At 43.8% G+C, this 21856-nt stretch overlaps 1 protein-coding gene across 2 annotated transcripts in view; it reads right to left on the bottom strand.

Moving 5' to 3' along the window:
- The window catches only part of TTC39C (tetratricopeptide repeat domain 39C), a 103273-nt gene that overhangs the window by 3819 nt on the left and 77598 nt on the right, over positions 1 to 21856 (bottom strand). For both annotated transcript variants that reach the window (XM_070778813.1, XM_070778814.1), the window contains 4 exons: positions 11412 to 11505; positions 7438 to 7545; positions 1641 to 1750; positions 478 to 601 (listed from right to left, as the gene is read on the bottom strand). In XM_070778813.1, coding sequence (XP_070634914.1) covers positions 478 to 601; positions 1641 to 1750; positions 7438 to 7545; positions 11412 to 11505 — 436 coding nt within the window. The remainder of the gene's footprint in view (positions 1 to 477; positions 602 to 1640; positions 1751 to 7437; positions 7546 to 11411; positions 11506 to 21856) is intronic.

Below are 21856 nucleotides of genomic sequence, written 5' to 3' on the forward strand. Positions count from 1 at the left end.
GTACTCCGAAACAACAAAGAAAAGCCACTGCAATGAGAAGCCCGCACCCTGCAATGAAGAGCAGCCCCCACTCTTGCCCCATCTAGAGAAATGCCCGCATGCACCAACAAAGACTGAGACTAGCCTAATTCCATTGGAATTCAATGGAAAATGCTGTATTTGATCACAAACAAGTGTCACTGCAGAACAATCCAATAAATCGGAGTCCAAAATATTAATACAAAATCAATTCTGGAGAAGGGCAGCATATACGCAAGATGACATTTCCAAAAGATTAATAACCCCGATGATCAGAAAGCATCACCACACACTCCTGAATCTGGCCCTTCCAGTGCTTTCTATCCCCAATACCTGTGATGGAATTTTCTTAACCACTAGGCCATCTGTCCCAGAGAGCGACAGATTGGTACTCTCTGAGTCAGAGCAGATGAGTGAGACCCTGAAGGCACAGGCTGCTGTGCGCACTTTGTTGTTTACCTTGACTCATCCTCTGTAGGTTGGGCGGGGAGCAGTTGGGGAGGGCTTTCCACAAGTACAACACTTCGATGGATGCCAGCACGCAGAGTGCTCTGGTTGGGGTTTGTTTCCGAAATCTCTCTGCCTGCAAGCAGTTAGAATGATTAGGCTACATTTAAAACAAACAAACGAACTAACTAAAAAAAAAAAAAAAATACTTCAGAGACATTAAAAAAATGCTGGTTCATATTTGATATGAACAGTTCCCTCCCACAAGGCTAAGAATGAAAATTTCTCTCTGTGTTTTTGTTGTATTGGTAGATATCCCTTTCTCTCATTATTCACTTCAATCTACTGTCGAGTTCCAGGACATATTTTAAAAACTGCAGGATGAAACCAGATTCATTTTGGTTTAGGTCAAAGGAATTTATAAAAGCTGGGTGACAGATATTAACTTAATGGGTTTATATGAAGGCTGTAACACTAGAGGCCTTTTAGTTATGGTTTTATTGACTTTTTAAGTTTCCTAATTAGTCCCAGTCCTCTTGGGGGCATTCCCCATTACAACCCAGTTTATACTCACACTAAGCCATTAAATGTTCATTCAATAAAAACTTCCAACTGAAAACATGCAGAATTCAGGATATGACAAGTTGTCCTATAACCTATGGTAATTCAGCTAAACTGTATTCTTAAAAAAGTACAGAAATAAATGAGGGCCTTTCTCACTACAGTCCTGGGCCTTTCTGCTGGTCAATTTGATGCACGCTCTTGCTTTTTATTCATCACCCAATGTGATGGTTTCACTAGATGAGAACCCAGAGTCTGTATCTCTTGCCCAGGTTCTGCTGATCTGCACTCCTCTGAGGCTACCTCACCCTTCAGATATACACACTCCCTCTCCAGGGGCTCATGAGCTCCACAGGATCAGTAATATCTCTATTCATTCAAAGAAACAATAGCAAACAATAGCTTTAATTATTTGCAACCAACCAGTACTTTGCATTCAGAGCAGGATGACACACGAGAATATTCTCTCACAGTCGTGAGCTACTTGCTCAGCAAGGAGATCAGCTTTGCACAGGATTTCCTAATTTCCTAGGATTTCCATTTGCTGTCCAAGGTGACCATGGTTAGAAATATCCATTATAAACGACACACCAGATCAACAAGTTCCAACAAACCTTTTTCACAGAAAACTGTTCAATCTGATTGTTTTTCCTTTTGAAGAGCTTCTGAACTTCTTTAAAGACAATCTGTGCCCCGTCCACATCACCGGTGGCTCCCTGACAAACTGTAAGAAACCATCGTCATAATCTTTAAAGTATTTAGGGGGAAAATACCACTAAGGGATACCCAGGTTGATGACACTTGGAAAAGGTTATTACCAAAGGAGAAAATGGGAGGAGATATTTCTAAAGACTGTTACATGTGGGACTATACCAACCTGCTGCTCATCATTCCACTGATTCAGTAATTATTTCCCTGCTGCTAGGTTCCCTGAGCTTTACAGGAACACGTTGGGAAAACTATGGTCGTAGATATTGTCACGGAGCACAGTCCCATTCGAGCTCACACACTTGGAAAGTGGAAGAAAAATGAAAACTAGGCAAGAACAGTTAGGAGCTGGGAGGACTGTGAGAGTGTCACACTGGTAGAGGGCTATCCCTGTGCCTGGAAAGAAAATCATGAAGTGTCCTGTATCTGACAGTCCTTCACCGTCATGAAGTAGTCACGGGTGTGTTCACTGGGCACCTACCACCTACAGCCACCGTCAGGGATGTGAAGAAGAAATACACGTTTACACCCAGAAGAAACTTGGATTTCAGCTGGAGAGAGAACACCCACAATTCTGGAGCTACAATGGATGCAGTGAAGAGAGCCTTGGGAGTCCTGACATCAAAGTTACTTTCAAAAAGCTCAAGGAGGGAAGGGATGGTTTCTCTTCGGCGTGGTCGCACAGCTCTGAGGGACCAGAGTCAAGCTGAGCCTTGGAGGGGGCTAAGACTTCGATCTTCATCTCCCCCAAGCCCCAGGCAAAGACTCAAGTCACAATGCCTCTGCTTCACCCGCTCTCTCCCTTCTCCAAACTTCACACCAGGCTGCAGTCCCACCTCCTCCATCTGACTTTACCAACCACTCTTTGTCATCCTCTTTGCAACTCCCATGACACTGAATTCCTTTCTATTAATTTCTTGTTGATTTTGTCTCTGGCACATACTGTTTTTCAATCCCCACTTGGAATGTCCATTGATTTGCTAGTTCTTCCTTCTTTATTTGAGCGATCCTAAAACTAGATGGTCCCATTCTCACATTTTGGGGCTTGGTCACGCCGGGCACAGGGCTGTGGCATGTCAGAGGGTGAGCAGCTACTGGAAGGTCAAAGAGATACAAGCAGCAAGGCTTGGAGAAAGCTGAGGACATCAAGGTGATGGGAAAAGCAGAAGATTTCTACTGGGAATCACTGGGGTTAGTCTGAATATGAAAAGGGAGAGGTTAATTCCATTTCCAGTTTTGGAAGCAGCACTGATCCGGATGGGGTCTGAACCCATCCCAAATGACCTCATCTGTTGTGTTACAACATTTCAAAACCAGAAGAAAGCTCGGTGATTGTTTTGTAAAACAACTCCATGGTATTATAGACCCAGGAAAGTTAAAAGACTTGCCTGAGGTCACACAGTAAATCAATGAAAAAGAGTAATTTCTGTTGCCCCTAGCTTGAGGTTTCCGTACATAACTGATAATATTATTATATAGTCACATAATTTTCTAAAAAGGAATGAGCAAATGTGGGCACACAAGAGAGTCATAAATATCAACAATATCAGAATCTGAATCACCTTTGCAGGTCTATAGCTCTAACACCTCAGATCCTGAAGAATATGTATACCACTTCCTTTTCATAAGTTACAGACAGTTGCCTCAAAGGATGCAGATATTAGAAAGCAGAGCATCTCTGATTTATCCTAAGTCTGAGACCTACACAGACTTAGGATGCTCAGCCTGTCCATTAGGACTAAGCTTTATTGTTGTCATTAGTCGCTCAGTCATGTCCGATTCTTTTGCGACCCTATGGACTGTAGCCCATCAGGCTCCTCCGCCCACGGGGTTTCCAGGCAAGAACAGTGGGGTGGGTTGTCATTTCTTTTTCCAGGGGATCTTTCTGGATCAGGGAACCTACGTCTCCCCCACTGGCAGGTGGATTCTTTACCAATGAGTCACCAGGGAAGCCCTTCAAGAGATATTCTAATCTTTTGGGGTAACTTATTTTTATGTAATTTCAAACACATAGAAAATTTGCAAGAATAGTACAAGGATATGGTCCAGCCATCCCACTTCCTACATCACCCTTCGGGTAATGTGCTAAATGGCACTGGAACCAGGGTCTCAAAAAGAACCACATTCCCAGCAGCATCATTCACGACAGCCAAAGGGTGGGAACAACCCAAGAGTCCACAGACAATGAACAAATAAACAAAACATGGTCTGTACACACAATGGAATATTATTCAGCCTTAAAAATGAATGAAATCCTGACACACACTACATTATGGATGAACCTTGAGGACACTATGTTAAGTGAAATAAGCCAGATTCAATCAACAAATACTGTTGAGTCCACTTACTTGAGGCACCTAAAATAGTCAAATTCATATAGACAGAAGGAGCAGAGTTTATTAGGGGTTGGCTTGGGCAGGGGGTAGGTAGTTCTTGTTTAAAGATCATAGAGTTTTACTCCTAAAAGAAAAGGGGGGAACGAGAGAGTCAATTCCTAGGTAGGTTGATAAGAAGTCCCGGTCCCCGAGGAGGAGAAAGGGGTCTGGAGCTTTTGCAAAGGGGACAGAGGTCTGGAGTTCTCAAGGAGAAAAGGACCAGCACTTTTTCTACACTGTCTTGTCTTGGTCAATGTAACAATGTATCTTGCTCGAGGACATGTTTCTCCTTCACAAGAACCTTCTAACTAATCTTGTTATCTTATGTTGTGGGAGTGGATCTGGTAAGACCTTTCTGTTGTTAGTACTAATCTTGTTAATTTAAGATTTATGTTGTGGCAATGGGTCTGGTAAAAGGATATAAGCTTTGATTAAGACTACAAGTGGGCACTCTCCACCCCCCTTCTGATGTCTGTGTCAGAAGATTTCTCTGTCCCTTTTTCACTTTAATAAAACTCTGCTACACAAACACACACACAAAATAAATAAAGATCACAGAGTTTCACTTTTCAAAAAGAAAGGTGGGCAGTGGTGATGGCTATCAAAGAACTTAATGCCACTGAACCACATACTGAAAAATGGTTAAAACGGGGAACTCTCTGTCGGTCCAGTGGTTAGGATTCTGGGCTTTCACCTTCAGAGGCCTGGAGAAATAAGATTCTGCAAGCTGTCCAGCGTAGCCAAAAAAAAAAAAATACTTTTTTAATGGTTAAAGTAGATTTTACATTATGTATATTTTACCATAATTTAAAAAAAAACCTCTCAGCTATAAGATAAACAAGGTTTGAAGATCTAATGTATAATAACATGGTGACTACATTCGATAATACTGTATTGTAAATTGAAATCTGCCAAGAGTAGAAAAAAAGACAAAAAAAAAAGTGATTAAAGAAAAAACCAAGGAACTAAGTTCCCAGTGGCAGTGTTTCCAGTCCCTTAATGCTCATCTTCTCAGGCGCTGCTTATAACACATACCAGTCCGTCAAGCCAACTCAGGTAACAGCTCCTGCAAGCCGCCTGCACTGAGAGCACAGCAGCGAGCCGCCCCACCTCCCAAGCCCTCTTTATGTGGAGCTCTTCACACATCATCTTCACGGAACCCCCGTGGAGACGTGGAGACTGGAGTCTTTCACGCTGTATCATCTCCTACAACTGGTGTGATCCTGGGATTTCCAGTGAGAATAAATGCTCCTCTATAGAGCCACACTGTACATTTATTTCTTCATGCTCTATGCTCCACAAAGATTTTTAAAAAATACATAGCTCATCAGTATCACCTTTCTAGATTCCATATATGTGTGTGAATATATGACACTTGTTTTTCTCTTTCTGACGTACTTCACTCTGTATAACAGCCTCTAGGTTCATCCACCTCATTAGGACTGACTCAAATGTGTTCATTTTTATGGCTAAGGAATATCCTATTGTATATATATACCACAGCTTTATCCATTCATCAAGCAATGGAGACGCAGACATAGAGACAGACTTGTGGACACAATGTGTGAGAGGGTGAGACGAATGGGGAGAGTGGCATGGAAACAGAACGACATACGTAAAACAGGCAGCCAGGGGGGAAGTGCTGTATTATGCAGGGAGCTCAAATCAGGTGCGGTGTGGCAACCTAGAGAGGCGGGAAGGGGTGGAAAGTTCAACAGGGAGGGGACATATGTATACTTGTGGCCGATTCATGTTGATGTATGGCGGAAACCAACAAAATATAGTAAAGCAATTACCCTCCAATTAAAATAAAACAAATACCTGCCCACACTGACTACCTGATCCTATTACACCACAACAACAGCAGCCTGTTTTGGTTCATCACCGTGCAGGGCACACCAAGCCCACTCAATAAACAGCTGCAATTTTCATCTGAGATGCCTCTGAGTTCCGTAAACCAACCCTTAAAGTATCCTAGCAGCATACTGAAAATAATCCTACTCAAACATCAACAACAAGAGCCAGATGAAAATGGATTAACACCCTGTGGGGTCTATAGGAAGGCCTGCGGGTGTAAGGGCTTCCATCCTGATTGCTAATGGACTGCAGTTCCAGAACATTCTGGATATACACAGGGTCACTGTTAATTCTTTCCCATTTTAAAGAGACCAGTTACAGGGATGGAATGACAGGAGATGTTCTGTTAAATGCAAACCTTCAGAGAAATAAGAACACATTTAAAATAATGCTTGGATCAGTTTTAAATTTTAAGGAGAAGAATCGCTTTTGTGGGTGTGTAAGGAAAGCTCATTGTTAGAGGCAGGAGGAGTACACTCCCTGGGTCTCTTCAATCGCTTCCTAAACCACTCTGCATCACACAGGCAATTCATGGGGCTCAGGGCACAGACAGCGGTTCTGTCCACCAGGTGGCAGCATGTCCTCACCTATCTGTTCATGTCAGGGGAAAAGGCAACGCACACGACACTCCTGTCAGAAAGCGTAAGTTGTTTCTGCCATAATGACATGCAGTGTTGAAACACCTTGTACTCCGCAAAATCACACTAATTATAACAGGGGTAAGAGGCAAAACAAGGCTGGAACGGACTCCTCAAAACCTGTGCAACTCACAACGAGGGCACTAACAATTGAAAGGAAGATATGAATACTATTTAAAAGACATGTTCAATGCTTTAAAATTCTTTAAGCGCCTAATAAATGAAAAATAGATTTGAGGAAGAAAAGGAGAGGGGTGAGGGTAAGTTGAGGCTGTTTAGGACAAAGTGTACGAAAATGAGAAGCTCATAACGAGCATGTCCAGGACCCAGCATGTGACGGACCCGGCCCTGGGGGAATACTGGAAGGGGCAGGGCGTGTAGCATCGAACTTCCCAACATTCCACTGGCTGGGTGGGAGCTGTATTCAGCTGCTATTCACTTGCAGTCCAAAACAGTACTTTAGCCACCTGATCTGAAGATCTGATTCCCTGGAAAAAATCCCAATGCTGGGAAAGATTGAGGGCAGGAGGAGAAGGGGACAACAGAGGACAAGATGGTCGAATGGCATTACCGACTCAATGGACATGAGTTTGAGCAAGCTATGGGAGATGGTGGAGGACAGAGGAGCCTGGCTACTGGAGCCCATGGGGGTCTCAAAGAGTCAGACACAACTCAGCGACTGATCAGCAACAAACAGCACCACATGCTGTAGGAAACTGTCAAGAACAGCACTTCTGCATCCTCTGCCCATCGCTCTCCATCCAACAACAAGAGGGAGCTAGTCTGAGACAGAGGAGGGCGTGCTGTGACCACGTGTACTGGGATCCACTCACCTGCGGTTAGGTAGGCATAATAGCACTGGGACCACCGGGACTCGTTTTTTAGCCTCTCAAAGGAATTGAACGCATCCTTGAAATTCAGCTCTATCATGCTGCACCAACCTGTGAAACAGATGTTTTTAGAAAAGGATCCTAAAGTAACACAGGCTTCCCTGGTGGCTCAGTGGTAAAGAATTTGCCTGACAATGAAGGAGACACAGGTTCGATACCTGGATTGGGAAGATCCCTTGGAGAAGGACATGGCAACCCACTCCAGTGTTCTTGCCTCAAAAATCCCATGAACAGAGAAGCCTGGTGAGCTACAGTCCATGGGACTGCAAGAGTCGGACACGACTTGGCGACTGAACAGCAAAATAACACACTTTTCAGCCCATCTGTAGGTTATATATCCCTCATCCTGCTGACTTCCTCTGCAAGTGTTCCATGTAAACTACCTGAGAACTTCATAATTCTTTTTTTCTTCTTAAACATTTTCAATGGGATGCTTTGAGGAAGATACAGCATCTCTGATTTCACAACCGGTGAGGCAGTATAGAAGGGAGGCGCATAAAGATTTTGAGGAAAATGGTCTAATTTGTCTCCAGTTGTGCAATAAACCTAAGCACAGCAGTGCTTCTCTCCAAGAACAGGTAGAGAAAAAGGAACGATGCTACTAGATTATATAACACGGTGACCACCTCGGAAGTCTCACATACTCACCAGCGCGTTGATGATCACTGGTAATTAGCAAACTGCTCAGAGGAGTAGAGAGCGAGCCAGTGAGACATGAAGTACTTGCCACCCTCTCTGAGGGGCAGAGAAAGGACCCAGCTCTCTCGGAGCAAAACATCCTTAGGCTGGCATCCTGGGGATAGGTAGGGGTGGGGAGAAGCAACAGCAGCAAGGATATAAGGAGTGTTATCCTCTGCTGTTAGTAACAGCAGCTCCCCATCATAGAGCCAGCCCTGGGTGTGCCAGGCACCTGATGTAATTCTCTCTAATCCCAGTGCAGTCTTGGAAAGGTGGCTGATGGTGCCGCACCTGACCAAGGAGAAAGCCTAAGGCATGAAGAGGCTTCGTGACTTGCTCAGGGTCACACAGCTTAGAAGAGGGAAGGGCTGAGGATCAAAGGCCATCGCACTCTCCTGTCTGCGAGCTGCCTAACAAATTCTGTTATCCACTCCACGAAGTAGTCACGTCACCTGACAGCCTACAGGGATGAGGGGAAGCCACACTTCCAGGAAATTCAGTGTCAAACTCCACGGGATATGATGTGAAGTTGATGTATTTTAAAGATCAGATCAGTCGCTCAGTCATGTCCGACTCTTTGCAACCCCATGAATCGCAGCACGCCAGGCCTCCCTGTCCATCACCATCTCCCGGAGTTCATTCAGACTTGCGTCCATCGAGTCAGTGATGACATCCAGCCATCTCATCCTCTGTCGTCCCCTTCTCCTCTTGCCCCCAATCCCTCCCAGCATCAGAGTCTTTTCCAATCAGTCAACTCTTCGCATGAGGTGGCCAAAGCACTGGAGTTTCAGCTTTAGCATCATTCCTTCCAAAGAAATCCCAGGGCTGATCTCCTTCAGAATGGACTGGTTGGATCTCCTTGCAGTCCAAGGGACTCTCAAGAGTCTTCTCCAACACCACACTTCAAAAGCATCAATTCTTCGGTGCTCAGCCTTCTTCACAGTCCAACTCTCACATCCATACATGACCACAGGAAAAACCATAGCCTTGACTAGACGGACCTTTGTTGGCAAAGTAATGTCTCTGCTTTTCAATATGCTATCTAGGTTGGTCATAACTTTCCTTCCAAGGAGTAAGCGTCTTTTAATTTCATGGCTGCAGTCATGATTTTTCTCAAGTCTTTTAATTTCATCTGCAGTGATTTTGGAACCCAGAAAAATAAAGTCTGATGCTGTTTCCACTGTTTCCCCATCTATTTTCCATGAAGTGATGGGACCAGATGCCATGATCTAACCCTAACCCTAACCCTAATTTTAGAGTAAAACCTGGGGCAAATTATTTCCATCCTAAAATAGACTTCAGGGTAAGATTTGGATTCAGTGCAAAAGTAGAGGTGGGAGGTAGCACCAAACCAAAATAAGGAGGCTGAGTTCCGATTGTGCTGTTCCTACCCTCCAGCCGCACCCCAGGTCAACCCTCCTATGTCCTTAGCTCTGGGTTCCATGATTTCTAAGCTTTCTGCAGCTCTAACTTTCTGCCCCACCACAGACCCAGAAGTGGTGCACACACAAGAAAAGGCCACCATGATCAGTCTGCAATATATACAGTATCAAATCTTTATGTTGGACACTTTACTAATGTTACATGTCAACTCTATCTCCATAAAACTAGAAGAAAAAAAGAGTATCCTAAACAAGAACCATGAAAGGTCACCAAAGCTAGTTCTTCAAGTTCTATACTACTACATCAGTTGTGAAATTAGAGATGCCTTGTCTCCCTCAAAACATCACAGTTACCGTGTCTCATGTTCCATTCCGCATTACGGCTACACACCAGAGCTCCAGCAAGTTGGTGGCTGTTAGTTTTAGTTGCTAAGTCATGTCTCTTTTGTGACCCCATGGACTGTAGTCCACCAGGCTCTTCTGTCCATGGGATTTCCCAGACAAGAATATTGGAGAGGACTGTCATCTCCTTCTCCAGGGGACCTTCCTGACCCTGGGATCAAACTCAAATTTCCTGCATTGGCAGGTGGGTTCTTTACCGCTGAGCCACCAAGGAAGCCCCCCAGCAGAGGTTAGACTGCAGAAAAATATATTTCCCACTGGATCACATTTGATCTTCACTTTCTAAGCTATAACAGATGTATAAAACATAATACTGTTTATTGGGCGGTTCTCAATCAGCACTCTTCTTTAAAAAAAAAGAAAAGAAAAGATTCAGGAAGACAAATATATCTGTGGCAGGCAAGCAAGCAGCAGGCACTGTAAGGTCCACGCTGCCAGGTGACAACTGCCTCCCCAGGCTTCCTCCATCTCTTCTTTTGTGTCTCTGATGACAGCCTTTGGAGTCTCAATTTCACTTTTGGTTCTCACCACCACCTCATCCTTTCTCCCGTCTCTGCTCCCTCCTTCATTCCTTGTAGGTGCGCTATATACAGTGTGACCTTGCAGTCTTGGCTCAAATTCTAAAAAGCATGAATCCCTTACTAAAATGTGTTCCTGTTGTTTCAAGTCCAAAGTTGTGTTTATGCTTCTCAGCATAATTAAGCCACTGTCACAGTCAAGGATTATGGAATCACTAACGTATTTTAGTGCAGTCAGCCAAAAAAAAAAAAATTTAAAGCAACAACTTTGAGGGAGGGGAGAGGGGGGCTAAATCTTGGGCAAACAAATGCCTCCAGGTCTGTCTATAAATGCATCTCCAAGAGGGGAGAAGCAGGAGGAGGTGGCTAACACGTGTGCCAAGTACCCTGCCTCAGGCTCATCCGGGTACTTTCATCTAAACCACACAGCTGCTCCAAGGGCGACTGCAGGGCGAGGGCTCCCAGTTAGTTGGTAGACGAGCTAACTGGGCTTGGAATCCGTGCACCCAACCTCTCCTAAGCTGGACTTTTCTTCTCAGGTACACATTGGTGGGAGGGAAGAGATAACAGTTCTGAATTCTAATATCCAGTCCAATAAAAGAGTCAAAATTGGTTCTTTTTTTTTTTTTTTAAATTGGTTCTTACTCAATTCAGTCAACTGTGCCTATTAGCCTAGAGTCAAATCATCAAAGGAACAAATTATTGGAAAGAAGTAACAAGAATTCACTGAGATAAGTATCGCTACTTCCACCATGGTAACAAAGTCCTGTTATTACAAAAGGCAGCCGGCATTTCACAAAGACACAAACTGAACAGCATTAACAGGGAAAGAGTGCACAGGAATGCATTAACACTTGCGGGACAAGAAGCTGGACACAAACTGCTGCGTTAATACACTATTTGATGACAGGCAACTGGACTGACATTCAACACTTACCAATTTCATAGAGACAAACATGCTGGATTTCTCTCTGGTCTACTGCAAGTTCCAGAGCAGTATGGAAGGAAGTCAAGGCACTGTTGATTTGACACTAAGGAAAGAAATGAAAACACGGTCACTGGCTTAAGATATATCATTAACATTGTGACAGAGGATGAGATGGTTGGATGGCATCACCGACTCAAAGTTCATGAGTCTGAGCAAGCTCCGGGAGATGGGGAAGGATAGGGAAGCCTGGTGTGCTGCAGTCCATGGGGTCGAAAAGAGTCTAACGCTACTGAACGACTGAACAACAAAAGCGTTGTTTTTCCAAATTCAAAAGCGTCTTTTCCCTTCTAGTTACTTTAAACAGATTAAGCAGTTATAGAAGAGAGCGATCTGAAGACTTCTGGGGAAATGGCCCCGTCCATGGTTGTGAGCTGAACCGAGGTCAGAGCACCTCTCCTTCTGCTCAGCCAGAAAGACTCCCCGGGATGGCGTGGCCCACAGCCCCTCCTGCCACTGGGGCTCTCTGTGCACCTGTACACTAGAACTTAGAGGAGTCCAGTGATGAGCTGAGCTGATCCTTGGGATGGGTGACTTCGACAGGAGAGGGACTGTACGTCCTCCTGTGTATACCCACAGGACCCAGAGAGACTCGCAGTCAGCACTGTCGGGAGCCAGTCCCTGGGTCCAGCCTCAGGTGCTCTCCCTTCTGGGACCCCCTCACTCTCGACCCCACAACTCAGTGCTGTTGTCAGATTGCTTCTGGTCATCACCTCTCTTCTCTGGACACTTTAGAAACTGAGGATCCAGATTTTACTTCCTACTTTTACATTCATCCAGTACTGTCTAGAGCCCGAGAGACTCTCAAATGTCTGTCCTGCTCTTTGCTGGTTAAATACATTTAGTTTTTTCTTCCATGAAAGATCTCTTTCAAAGTCTGCTGATCTGAGGCCATAAGCAACTGGTAAGATCACCTAAAGGCATCATCAGGATGAAAGGGAGGTAGAATAAACCCTAAATATGGCAACGACAGGCATTAAGTATCATCTATCACTAAGGATATAGTGATATAAATCCTAAATGTCCCGAAGTCCTGATGCATGCTCAGAAGTGTTCCTTCCTCCCTCCCGCAGGTGCCTGCAATGCGATGCTCCTCCACCCTGCACTCAGCGCTCCGTCCTGTGCATCTCCCTTTGCTGCTCCCAGGGAACTCCCTTTCCAACGCTCCAGCTGCCTCTTCTCCCTGCAAGCAGCCAGACTGGGGCATGAAGGGTCTAAGAAGAGGGGCTGTTGGTTCCCTGAGCCCAGCCCCCACCATATTCCTCAGTGACATGATGCCTGATCACTGCAGGAGGCCCCCGGACCCTACACAGGGCACAGATGAGTCAGCAAGGAGATGTGCAGGACAGTCTGTGACTCAGGAGCACTAGGAGCCAAATGACTCATGAACCAAGGCCACGGCTGGGCCAGTAACTGCTTGTGCCCCATGGTAACACTTCACTCTGCTGGCAGCAAGCTTCATACTGAGTGCTCAATCCGTGTCACCCCAACAAGTGCTCAGCAGGTAGCCACAGAACACACCCATCACTGCCTCACTAACATGTATTCTCAAGGAGCTCGACACTGAGTTGAGGGGACCCTCACAGGAATGAAACAAGCTCCCTTCTCTAACCTCGAGACGTTTACACTGATTGTGAGCACAAAACCAAGATATGTGTGTGTGTATGTATGCATGTGTTTAGTAGCTCTGTGGTATCTGACTCTTTTGCGACCCAAAGGACTGTAGCCAGCCATGGTCCTCTGTCCATAGGATTCTCCAGGCAAGAATCCTGGAGTGGGTTGCCATTTCCTCCTCCAGGGGATCTTCCCAACCCAGGGATGGAATGTGCATCTCCTGCATTGAAGGCAGACTCTTTACTGCTGAGCCACTGGGGAAGCCCACAAAGCCAAGATACCAAAGGTAAAAAATCAATCTCTTATGAAAAGTACGTATGTGTGGAAGGATCTGGACACTCATTATGCCCATTTATAACTTTCTGGATCAATCGTTCCTTCCTGGACCTTCCTGATGGTCTAGCGGTAAAGAATCCATCTGCCAATGCAGGAGACACAGGTTTGATACCTGGTCTGGGAAGATCCCACAGATCAACTGAACAGAGCAACTGAACCTATGCACCACAACTACTGAGCCTGTACTCTGCAACAAGAGAAGTCACAGCAAGGAGAAGCCGGTGCGACTAGAGAGCAGCCCCCCACTTGCCACAAGAGAAAAAGCCCACACAGCAATGAAGACCCAGCACAGCCAAAAAGAAATAAAAAAAGTTCTTCCTTTGCATCACACATGCACTCAACTTAGCCCATTTACATAGAAACCACAGTGTTAGGGTTTCTGCTTTGCATGGATCTCCCCAGTTGCCCAAGTTAATGGCTCTCAACTCTTACACAGGGATGGGCCATCACTACCAATCTAACCCCAGCTGGGGTCCAGCAGATGGCAGTGCAATGCCACACTGCCCTTCAGAGGGCAGAAAACGACTCAGTCAACATTTATCAGACAAATACTGTGCCTGGGATGGAATGGGCTCCGGAGATACACAGATGAGTCCAAACTAAGCTGTCAACTCAAGAAAATAAGAAACCAAGTAATAGCTGAATCAACATTATTTCTCTTAACCCTTTCCAAGAGTCTGAGATAGGTGTATATTAGTTCCATTTTCAGATGAAGGAACGAAGTTCAAAGAGGTTAAGTAGCATGGGGGCTAGCAATTGACTAGTATGTAAATTCTGCTCCAACTGCCTCCAGAGCAAGCATTCTTCAGGGAGAGAGATGCAGGTGTGATTAAACAAAGGATCTGGAGAAGAGGGCCAGTTCCTGGATTATCCAGAGGGCACTAAATACAATCAACAGAATCCCTACAAGAGGGAAACAGAGAGAGCTGATGCAAGTAGGTGGTGGTTTAGTTGCTAAGTCCTGTCCAACTCTTGCAGCCCCACAGACTGGAGACCACCAGCCTCCTCTGTCCTCGGGATTTCCCAGGCAAGAATACTGGGGTGGGTTGCTGTTTCCTTCTCCAGGGGATCTTCCTGACCCAGGGATTGAACCTGGGTCTCTTGCACTGCAGGTAGATTCTTTACCATCTGAGCCACCAGGGAAGCCTGATGGAAGTAGAAGTGGTGGCACTGTGACCACAGAGGCAGAGATTGGAGTGATACGGCTGCAGTCCAGGAATCTACGTGACCACCAGAGGCAAAGGGCAAGGAATGGAGATTCCCTACAGCCTCCAAAAGGTGCACTGCCCACCGCCTTGATTTGCACCCAGAGAAACTGACTTTGGACTTTGAGCCTCCAGAATTGTGAGAGAGAAAATTTTGGTCATTTTAAGCCATGAAGTTTGTGGTAATTTGTTAGAAACGTCCTGGTAAACCAGAGCAGTATACCTCTTTAAAGATTCAACTGTGGGGATTTCCCCAGTGGTCCAGTGGCTAAGACTCCGAGCTCCCAATGCAGGGGGCCCAGGTTTGATCCCTGGTCAGGGATCTAAGATGCCACAGGCGGCAACTAAGACCCGACAAGGCTAGCTAGCTAAATAAGTAAATCAATAAAAGAAAAATTAACCTGTGAAGAAAGTCCCAGGCTCTTTGTGTTATAAGCACCCGATCAGAACTGGAAAGCACTGAGGCCATTTATGGAGCTTAACGGCATTATCCCAGGAGCAAGCATAGCTACAAAATTAATTCCACTTCTAGTCTGATCACTCATCAAGGAATTACGATGAATAGCCAATAAAATTGTAGAAATATGTTTCCTTCTTTTCACCAAAACAATTCAAAACAAAAGTGATCCATGGGAGTCCTTACGGTTACAAATTAAAATACCCACAGTTCAGCAGAGAAAGGAGAATTATTCTCAATTTGACACTCAATTCCCAGCTTAATTTTTAAAGAAATGCATGTACCCTGAAGAAAACACAGAAAATAGATTAGTATGAAAAAGCTAGGACATCAAGAGTTAGTATCACACCGGCTTTTGTCTCATGAATTGTGCCCCGATACACTGTCACAAAAATGACAAAAAAAGCCTCAGTTTCCTTACTGGTAAAAGGAAGGAAAAAACATTGGCAAGCTTTAATCTGCCTCCAGAGGAAGCCATGAAGAATAAAAGCAGGAATCTCTGCCAGATTAAATGGAGCATATTTATTGCCAAATTAAAAGCAGCAGGACTGACGGCCACTGCACTGTCATTACAGAGATTCCAAGTGTTTTTCCAGTTACTCAGGACTTCCTGAGGTGTCTTCTTAGGCATTTTATATCTTTTGTTGGAACTGAAAAAGGGGTCTGTTGCTCCATTTTATTCTCCAAGTGAATACTGCTGGTATGTGGAAATCTTTGGATTTTTTTTTTTCAAGTATAATATTTGTTACACTCCGGAATTTTTAAAATTCTTAAATTTTTTTCTTCTGGATTCAAACCATTTGCACATAATGACAGTGCTGTCTCTTCATTTACAATAGACAACTATAGCTGGCTAGGACCACTGGTTAAAAAGCGCTTTCCCAGAGCCTCACTGGTAAAGGATACACCTGCAGTGCAGGAGACACAGAGACAGGAGTTCAACCCCTGGGTTGGAAGACCCCCTGGAGGAGGAAATGGCAATGCACTCCAGCATCCTTGCCTGGAAAATCCCATGGACAGAGAAGCCTGGTGGGCTACAGTCCAGGGGGTCCAAAGAGTCAGACACAACTGAGGGACTGAACGAGTGTGCACGCATGCGTGCGCACACACACACCAGTTAAAATACTGAATATTAGCAAGCACAAAACACATATTTGCTTTATTCTAATATAAAGGAAAACATTGGTTTTCATTCCAATCCCAAAGGAGGAAAATGCCAAAGAATGTTCAAACTACCACACAATTGCTTTCATTTCAAATGCTAGCAAGGTAATGCGCAAAATCCTTCAAACTAGGCTACAATAGTACATGAACTGAGAAATTCCAGATATTCAAGTTGGATTAAGAAAAGAGGAACCAGAGATCAAACTGACAACATCCATTGGATCATAGAAAAAGCAAAGGAATTTCAGAAAAATATCTATTTCTGCTTCATTGACTATGCTAAAGCCTTTGACTGTGTGAATCACAACAAACTATGGAAAGTTTTTCAAGAGAAGGGAATATCAGACCATCTTACCTGCCTTCCTGAGAAATCTGTATGCAGGTCAAGAAGCAACAGTTAGAACTGAACATGGGACAACAGACTGGTTCCAAATAGGGAAAGGAGTACGTCAAGGCTGTATATAGTCACCCTGCTTATTTAACTTATATGCAGAGTACATCACGCAAAATGCTGGGCTGGAGGAAGCACAAGCTGGAATCAAGATTGCCGGGAGAAACATCAATAACCTCAGATATGCAGATGGCACCAGCATTATGGCAGAAATCAAAGAACTAAAGAGCCTCTTGATGAAAGTGAAATAGAAGAGTGAAAAAGTTGGCTTAAAACTCAACATTCAAAAATTGAAGATCATGGCATCTAGTCCCATCACTTCATGGCAAATAGGGAAAAAGTGGAAACAGTGTTGGATTTCATTTTCTTGGGCTACAAAATCACTGCAGATTGACTGCAGCCACAAAATTAAAAGACACTTACTCCTTGGAAGAAAAGCTATGACAAATCTAGACAGCATATCAAAAAGCAGAGATATCACACTGCTGACAAAGGTCCATGTAGTCATTCTCCTAGTAGTCACATATGGATGTGAGAGCTGGACCATAAAGAAGGCTGAGTGCTGAAAAAACGATGCTTTCGAACTGTGGTGCTGGAGAAGACTCTTGAGTCCCTGGGACTGCAAAGAGATCAAACTAGTCAATCCTAAAGGAAATCAACCCTGAATATTCATTGGAAGGACTGGTGCTGAAGCTCCAATACTTTGGCCACCTGATGCAAAGAGTCAACTCACTGAAAAAGACCCTGATGTTGGGAAAGACTGAAGGCAGGAGGAGAAGGGGACAAAAGAGGATGAGATGGTTGGATGGCATAACTGACTCAATGGACATGAGTTTGAGCAAACTCCAGGAGATAAGTGAAGGACAGGGAAGTCTGGTGTGCTGCAGTCCATGTGGTCAAAAATAGTTGGACACGACTTAGTGACTGAACAACAACAATGCAGTAATTAGTAATTCAGCTTCTCACAAATTATTTCAGAACGCTGGAAAACATTCCAGGTTTGTTTTTAATTAGTAAAGTTAATTTTTTTAGAGCAGTATTAGAGTGTGAAAGTCGCTCAGTTGTGTCTGACTCTGTGACCCCATGGACTAAACAGTCCATGGAATTCTCCAGGCCAGAATACTAGAGTGGGCAGCCACTCCCTTCACCAGGGGATCTTCCCAACCCAGGGGTTGAACCCAGGTCTCTCGAATTGCAGGTGGATTCTTTACCAGCTGAGTCACAAGGGAAGCCCAAGAATACTAGAGTGGGTAGCCTATCCCTTCTCCAGCGGATCTTCCTGACTCAGAAATCAAACTGGGTCTCCTGCATTTAGAGCAGTATTAGGATTATAGCAAAACTGAGCAGAGAAGTCAGTATTTTATTATAAAATATACTGAAGAATGAAAGACTTGTTAGTTTCTCATAATTGTATTTCTGCCAGATTCTTATTATATTTAAGAAAAAATGCTATTTCTTAGGAAGAAATAACTTTAAGCTTGTTACAGTTTAGTTGTCAAGTACCATAACATTTGAAACCAGCTTTGTTCCCTTTAATATATTTTGCCTTCAATTCTGAAATTATCATTACTGTCTTTTTTTTTCCACTCACGTACACCTGATTTATTTTGTCTACTCTTTAGCTTTTACTTTTGTATCACCATTTAAATATTTTTAGTTAGCTATGTATCTAGTTTGTTCATTTCTTTTTCATCCTAATCTTAGTTATAATCTTTTATATAGAGATAATGGTAAACATAAATGGATTTAGACAACTAATATTTTTGTATTAATTTCTGATTTTGTTCCCAACAGTTACTTTTTTCTTATTATACGAGCTATTTTACTTGCTTCATCCTCTACATTCCTTTAGATGGTGTAAACTGTTTTTACAATTCTGCTTGTGGTCACCTAGAGGTTGAAAAAAAAAAAAAAAAACTAGAGAAATTCCTATTTTATCTAGCAGGTATAAGTAAGAGCTGTTTGAGTCAAGAGTCTACCACAAATACACAAGTGAGTGCTCTTGCCTGAAGGGGACAAAAGAAAATAAAACATGCAATACAAAGGGACAGACAGACCATGGGCAACATTTCTACCCAATTTAAAACAATTAAGTTATTCTGTTGGTATTTCCACATTAATATATTTTTAAGCTACTAAGAAAGTAGAGATGGTGGACCTCCCTAGCGGTCCAGGGCCTAAGACTCCGTGCTCCCAATGCTGGGGGCCTGGGTTCAACCCCTGATCTGGGAACTAGACCCCACACGCTGCAACTGAAAAAGATCCCCGTGCCACAACAAAGATCAAAGACCTCGTGGCCTGCCACTAAGCCCCAGCGAAGCCAAATAAATGAACGAAAGAATGAACGTATAGCTCTCAGAGCACACTGTGAAGACACGGTAAGGATGAATGATTTTCAGAGTCAGCACGATAAGCGCAGTGTCACATCCTGTTTACTCAAAGATTTTCACTAGCAATAGCAAGCTGACAGGATTCTCTTGATTCACCGACTGAGCAAAAAGTCCCATTTCTAGAGTTGCAAAAAAAAAAAGCAAAAATGGAAACAAGGCCAAGTTGTTTCAGGGGCCTGGCCCAAACTCTAGTGCCAGAGGGAAAGCAAGTTCCAGACAACCCTGAGGCTGAAGCGCCAAGACTCCGCTTCCCAAGTGAGCAGTTTTCTCCTGTCCCACCTGAAAGGTGTGTTTCACATTAAATGACAGCACCAACTCACAGAGTGGTCTCAGCTCAGAGCCCGTCCTCTGGCCTTCAAATGAGGCTGGTGTCACCTAACTCTGTGCGTTAGACCCCAGGGCGGAGAGCGCACGGATGGTGCACAGAGGGTGGCAGCCTCTCCGGGGACTCAGCTACTGGGGAAGGCCACTGCCCCAGTGGATGGCACTGTGTCTGCTTTGGAATTCTCAGCTCTATTAAACAAGAGTCTGAAACACAGGCACGTTCTCTCAAGACATTTTAAGTAATCGGTCAGTAGAGTTTGTTAGACACAGGTGGAATTCCTGAGATGTGTTCATACAAATCAACCTCAGAAATGTTGATGGGTTCTGTGTTTAAACTAAGAATGTTGATCAAGTGCAAAGGCTATAAGAAGAGTCCTCTGAAATTCCTAATAAAATCCCATATATAAGGGAGGGACTGTCTGATGTGAACAACATGAGAAATGAAAGAGAGTCAGCAAGAAAAGATGGTGACGTTGTAGCACATTTCTTAGCAAATGCAGTGAGTCCCTAAGCACTGGATGAATGCCATGCGTCCCTGCCAACTACACAGATTACAGATTAGTGGATGATGCCCAGACTTCTACACCACAGGGATGTTCTGTGAACCCCCACTTACTCTTTCATGGCCTGTACACATTTCTGACATGAGAACTCCCCCAGAGCTTACTGTGATTGACTATTTAGAAGACACACATCTATAACTGATAATTCTAGTCAATACTCTGGAACCTCGAGAAAGGTAAACAGTAGCTATTTCTGGAATACAAGATTTGTATCTGTTCTTTGAAGTACTTTTGTATTTTACCATGTCTCCAAACTAATATGCATTTTTTAGACATAACAAAGTGTGTTAGTGGCTTAGTCATGTCTGACTCTTTGAGACCCGGTGGACTGCACCCCTCCAGGCTCCTCTGTCCATGGGATTTCCCAGGCAAAAATGCTACAGTGGGGAGCTATTTCCTTCTCCAAGGGATCTAACAAGGTAGTTGAAAATATACATTCTTATGCTACATTAAAAAAATTTTTTTAAGCATCTTTTTAAATGGACCATTTTAAAGTCTTTATTGAATTGAAACACAAATACTGTTTCTGTTCTATGTGTTGTTTTTTTGGCCATGAGGCATGGGGGATCTTAGCTCCCAGACCAGGGATCAAACCCACACCCCCTGCACTGGAAGGTGAAGTCATAATCACTGGACCATGAGGGAGTCCCCTCCCTGCCTTTAAAGATCATTGCTGAAACAAGCTTATTCTGGTCTAAGCATCGCCAACACTAAAGCTAACATATGTGGCACTCTTTATCACGTGCACGTTAGACGGAGAGCTGTTGAAAAGGAAAGCAAGACTCCAAAGCCAACAGTCCTCACCTCCGTGCCTCTCATTCTACAGACCGGCTCCCCTCCCAGTCACCTCCAGCCCCGCTTCAGTCATCACCACCCACAACCACCACCCGTTCATCTAGCCCTTGTTACTGTCTTATACAATCACCTTTTCATGCATTCACATTCCAGTCTTAATAATCAAACTGTAACTTTATTTTGGGACACAGGCTTTTTCTAGTTCTCTTGGCATCCCCTCCAGAAGGCCTTTTCCATTACAGGCTACAAATCTCTGATTACACACAAATGGAATACAGTAGTAGTATTTTCAGCACCTCCGTGTAAATGGACAGCACCCTCCTTGGTAAGTGAGTTAGGTAACCAAATCCACCATTAAGGGTAGAGGAGCTGAATAATGTACCAGTTGCAGGATTTCCTTGGTCCCTCAACAGTAAGGACCATGACTTTGACAAAATTTGTGAGGGCAAATGCTTTATATTGGATTTACAACCAAGACACAATCCTATCTAAACAGGAAAAGTCCTGACCAAGCATCGTGTGCTTAGCCCTCTGCAGAATCCATGCTACATTATTTAAGGCTGACAGGGGAGGCACTGTCCTCTCTTTACAGACAAGGACACACGCTCAGAAAGCTCAGCCAGCCAGGAAGTGGAAGAGTCTGTTTTGAGCTCAGCTACCCTATGCTGCCTTTGAAAATTGCAGAGGAGGAATCTATATGAAAGATGGCAGTAAATTTTAAAAAGATATATTTATTTTAAAGGTGCTATCAAAGAATTTTCAACACGAGCGAAGGAGAAGATGATGCAAAGAATTAACCCAGAAAAACAAAGACCATAGATATACATAAAAACAGGTCTGCAGAGAGTCACACCCTACACAAAATAAAACAGGAAATTCAAGATAAACAGAAAAACCTGGGAAACTGATGGAGGGGATTAATATCCACAGAGATTTAAATGAGAGGAACAAATAGAAGCCATAATTAGGAAAGTGAAAACTTTTCCTAGAACTGAATGACCTTCTCTGTAAAGGATGTCAATTGGACAAGCTGGTATATGGGTTTTTCCAAAGAGGAATAAAAAATAAATTGTAAAAAGCAGAAATGCCAGGTAGTCACAGTTCTGAAAATTCAAGAGCCATGAAAAAATTTTTATGTAACAGTTTGGAGAAAATTCT

This window comes from Bos indicus, chromosome 24 (assembly GCF_029378745.1).
Source record: "Bos indicus isolate NIAB-ARS_2022 breed Sahiwal x Tharparkar chromosome 24, NIAB-ARS_B.indTharparkar_mat_pri_1.0, whole genome shotgun sequence".
In the NCBI taxonomy this organism is placed as follows: Eukaryota; Metazoa; Chordata; class Mammalia; order Artiodactyla; family Bovidae; genus Bos; species Bos indicus.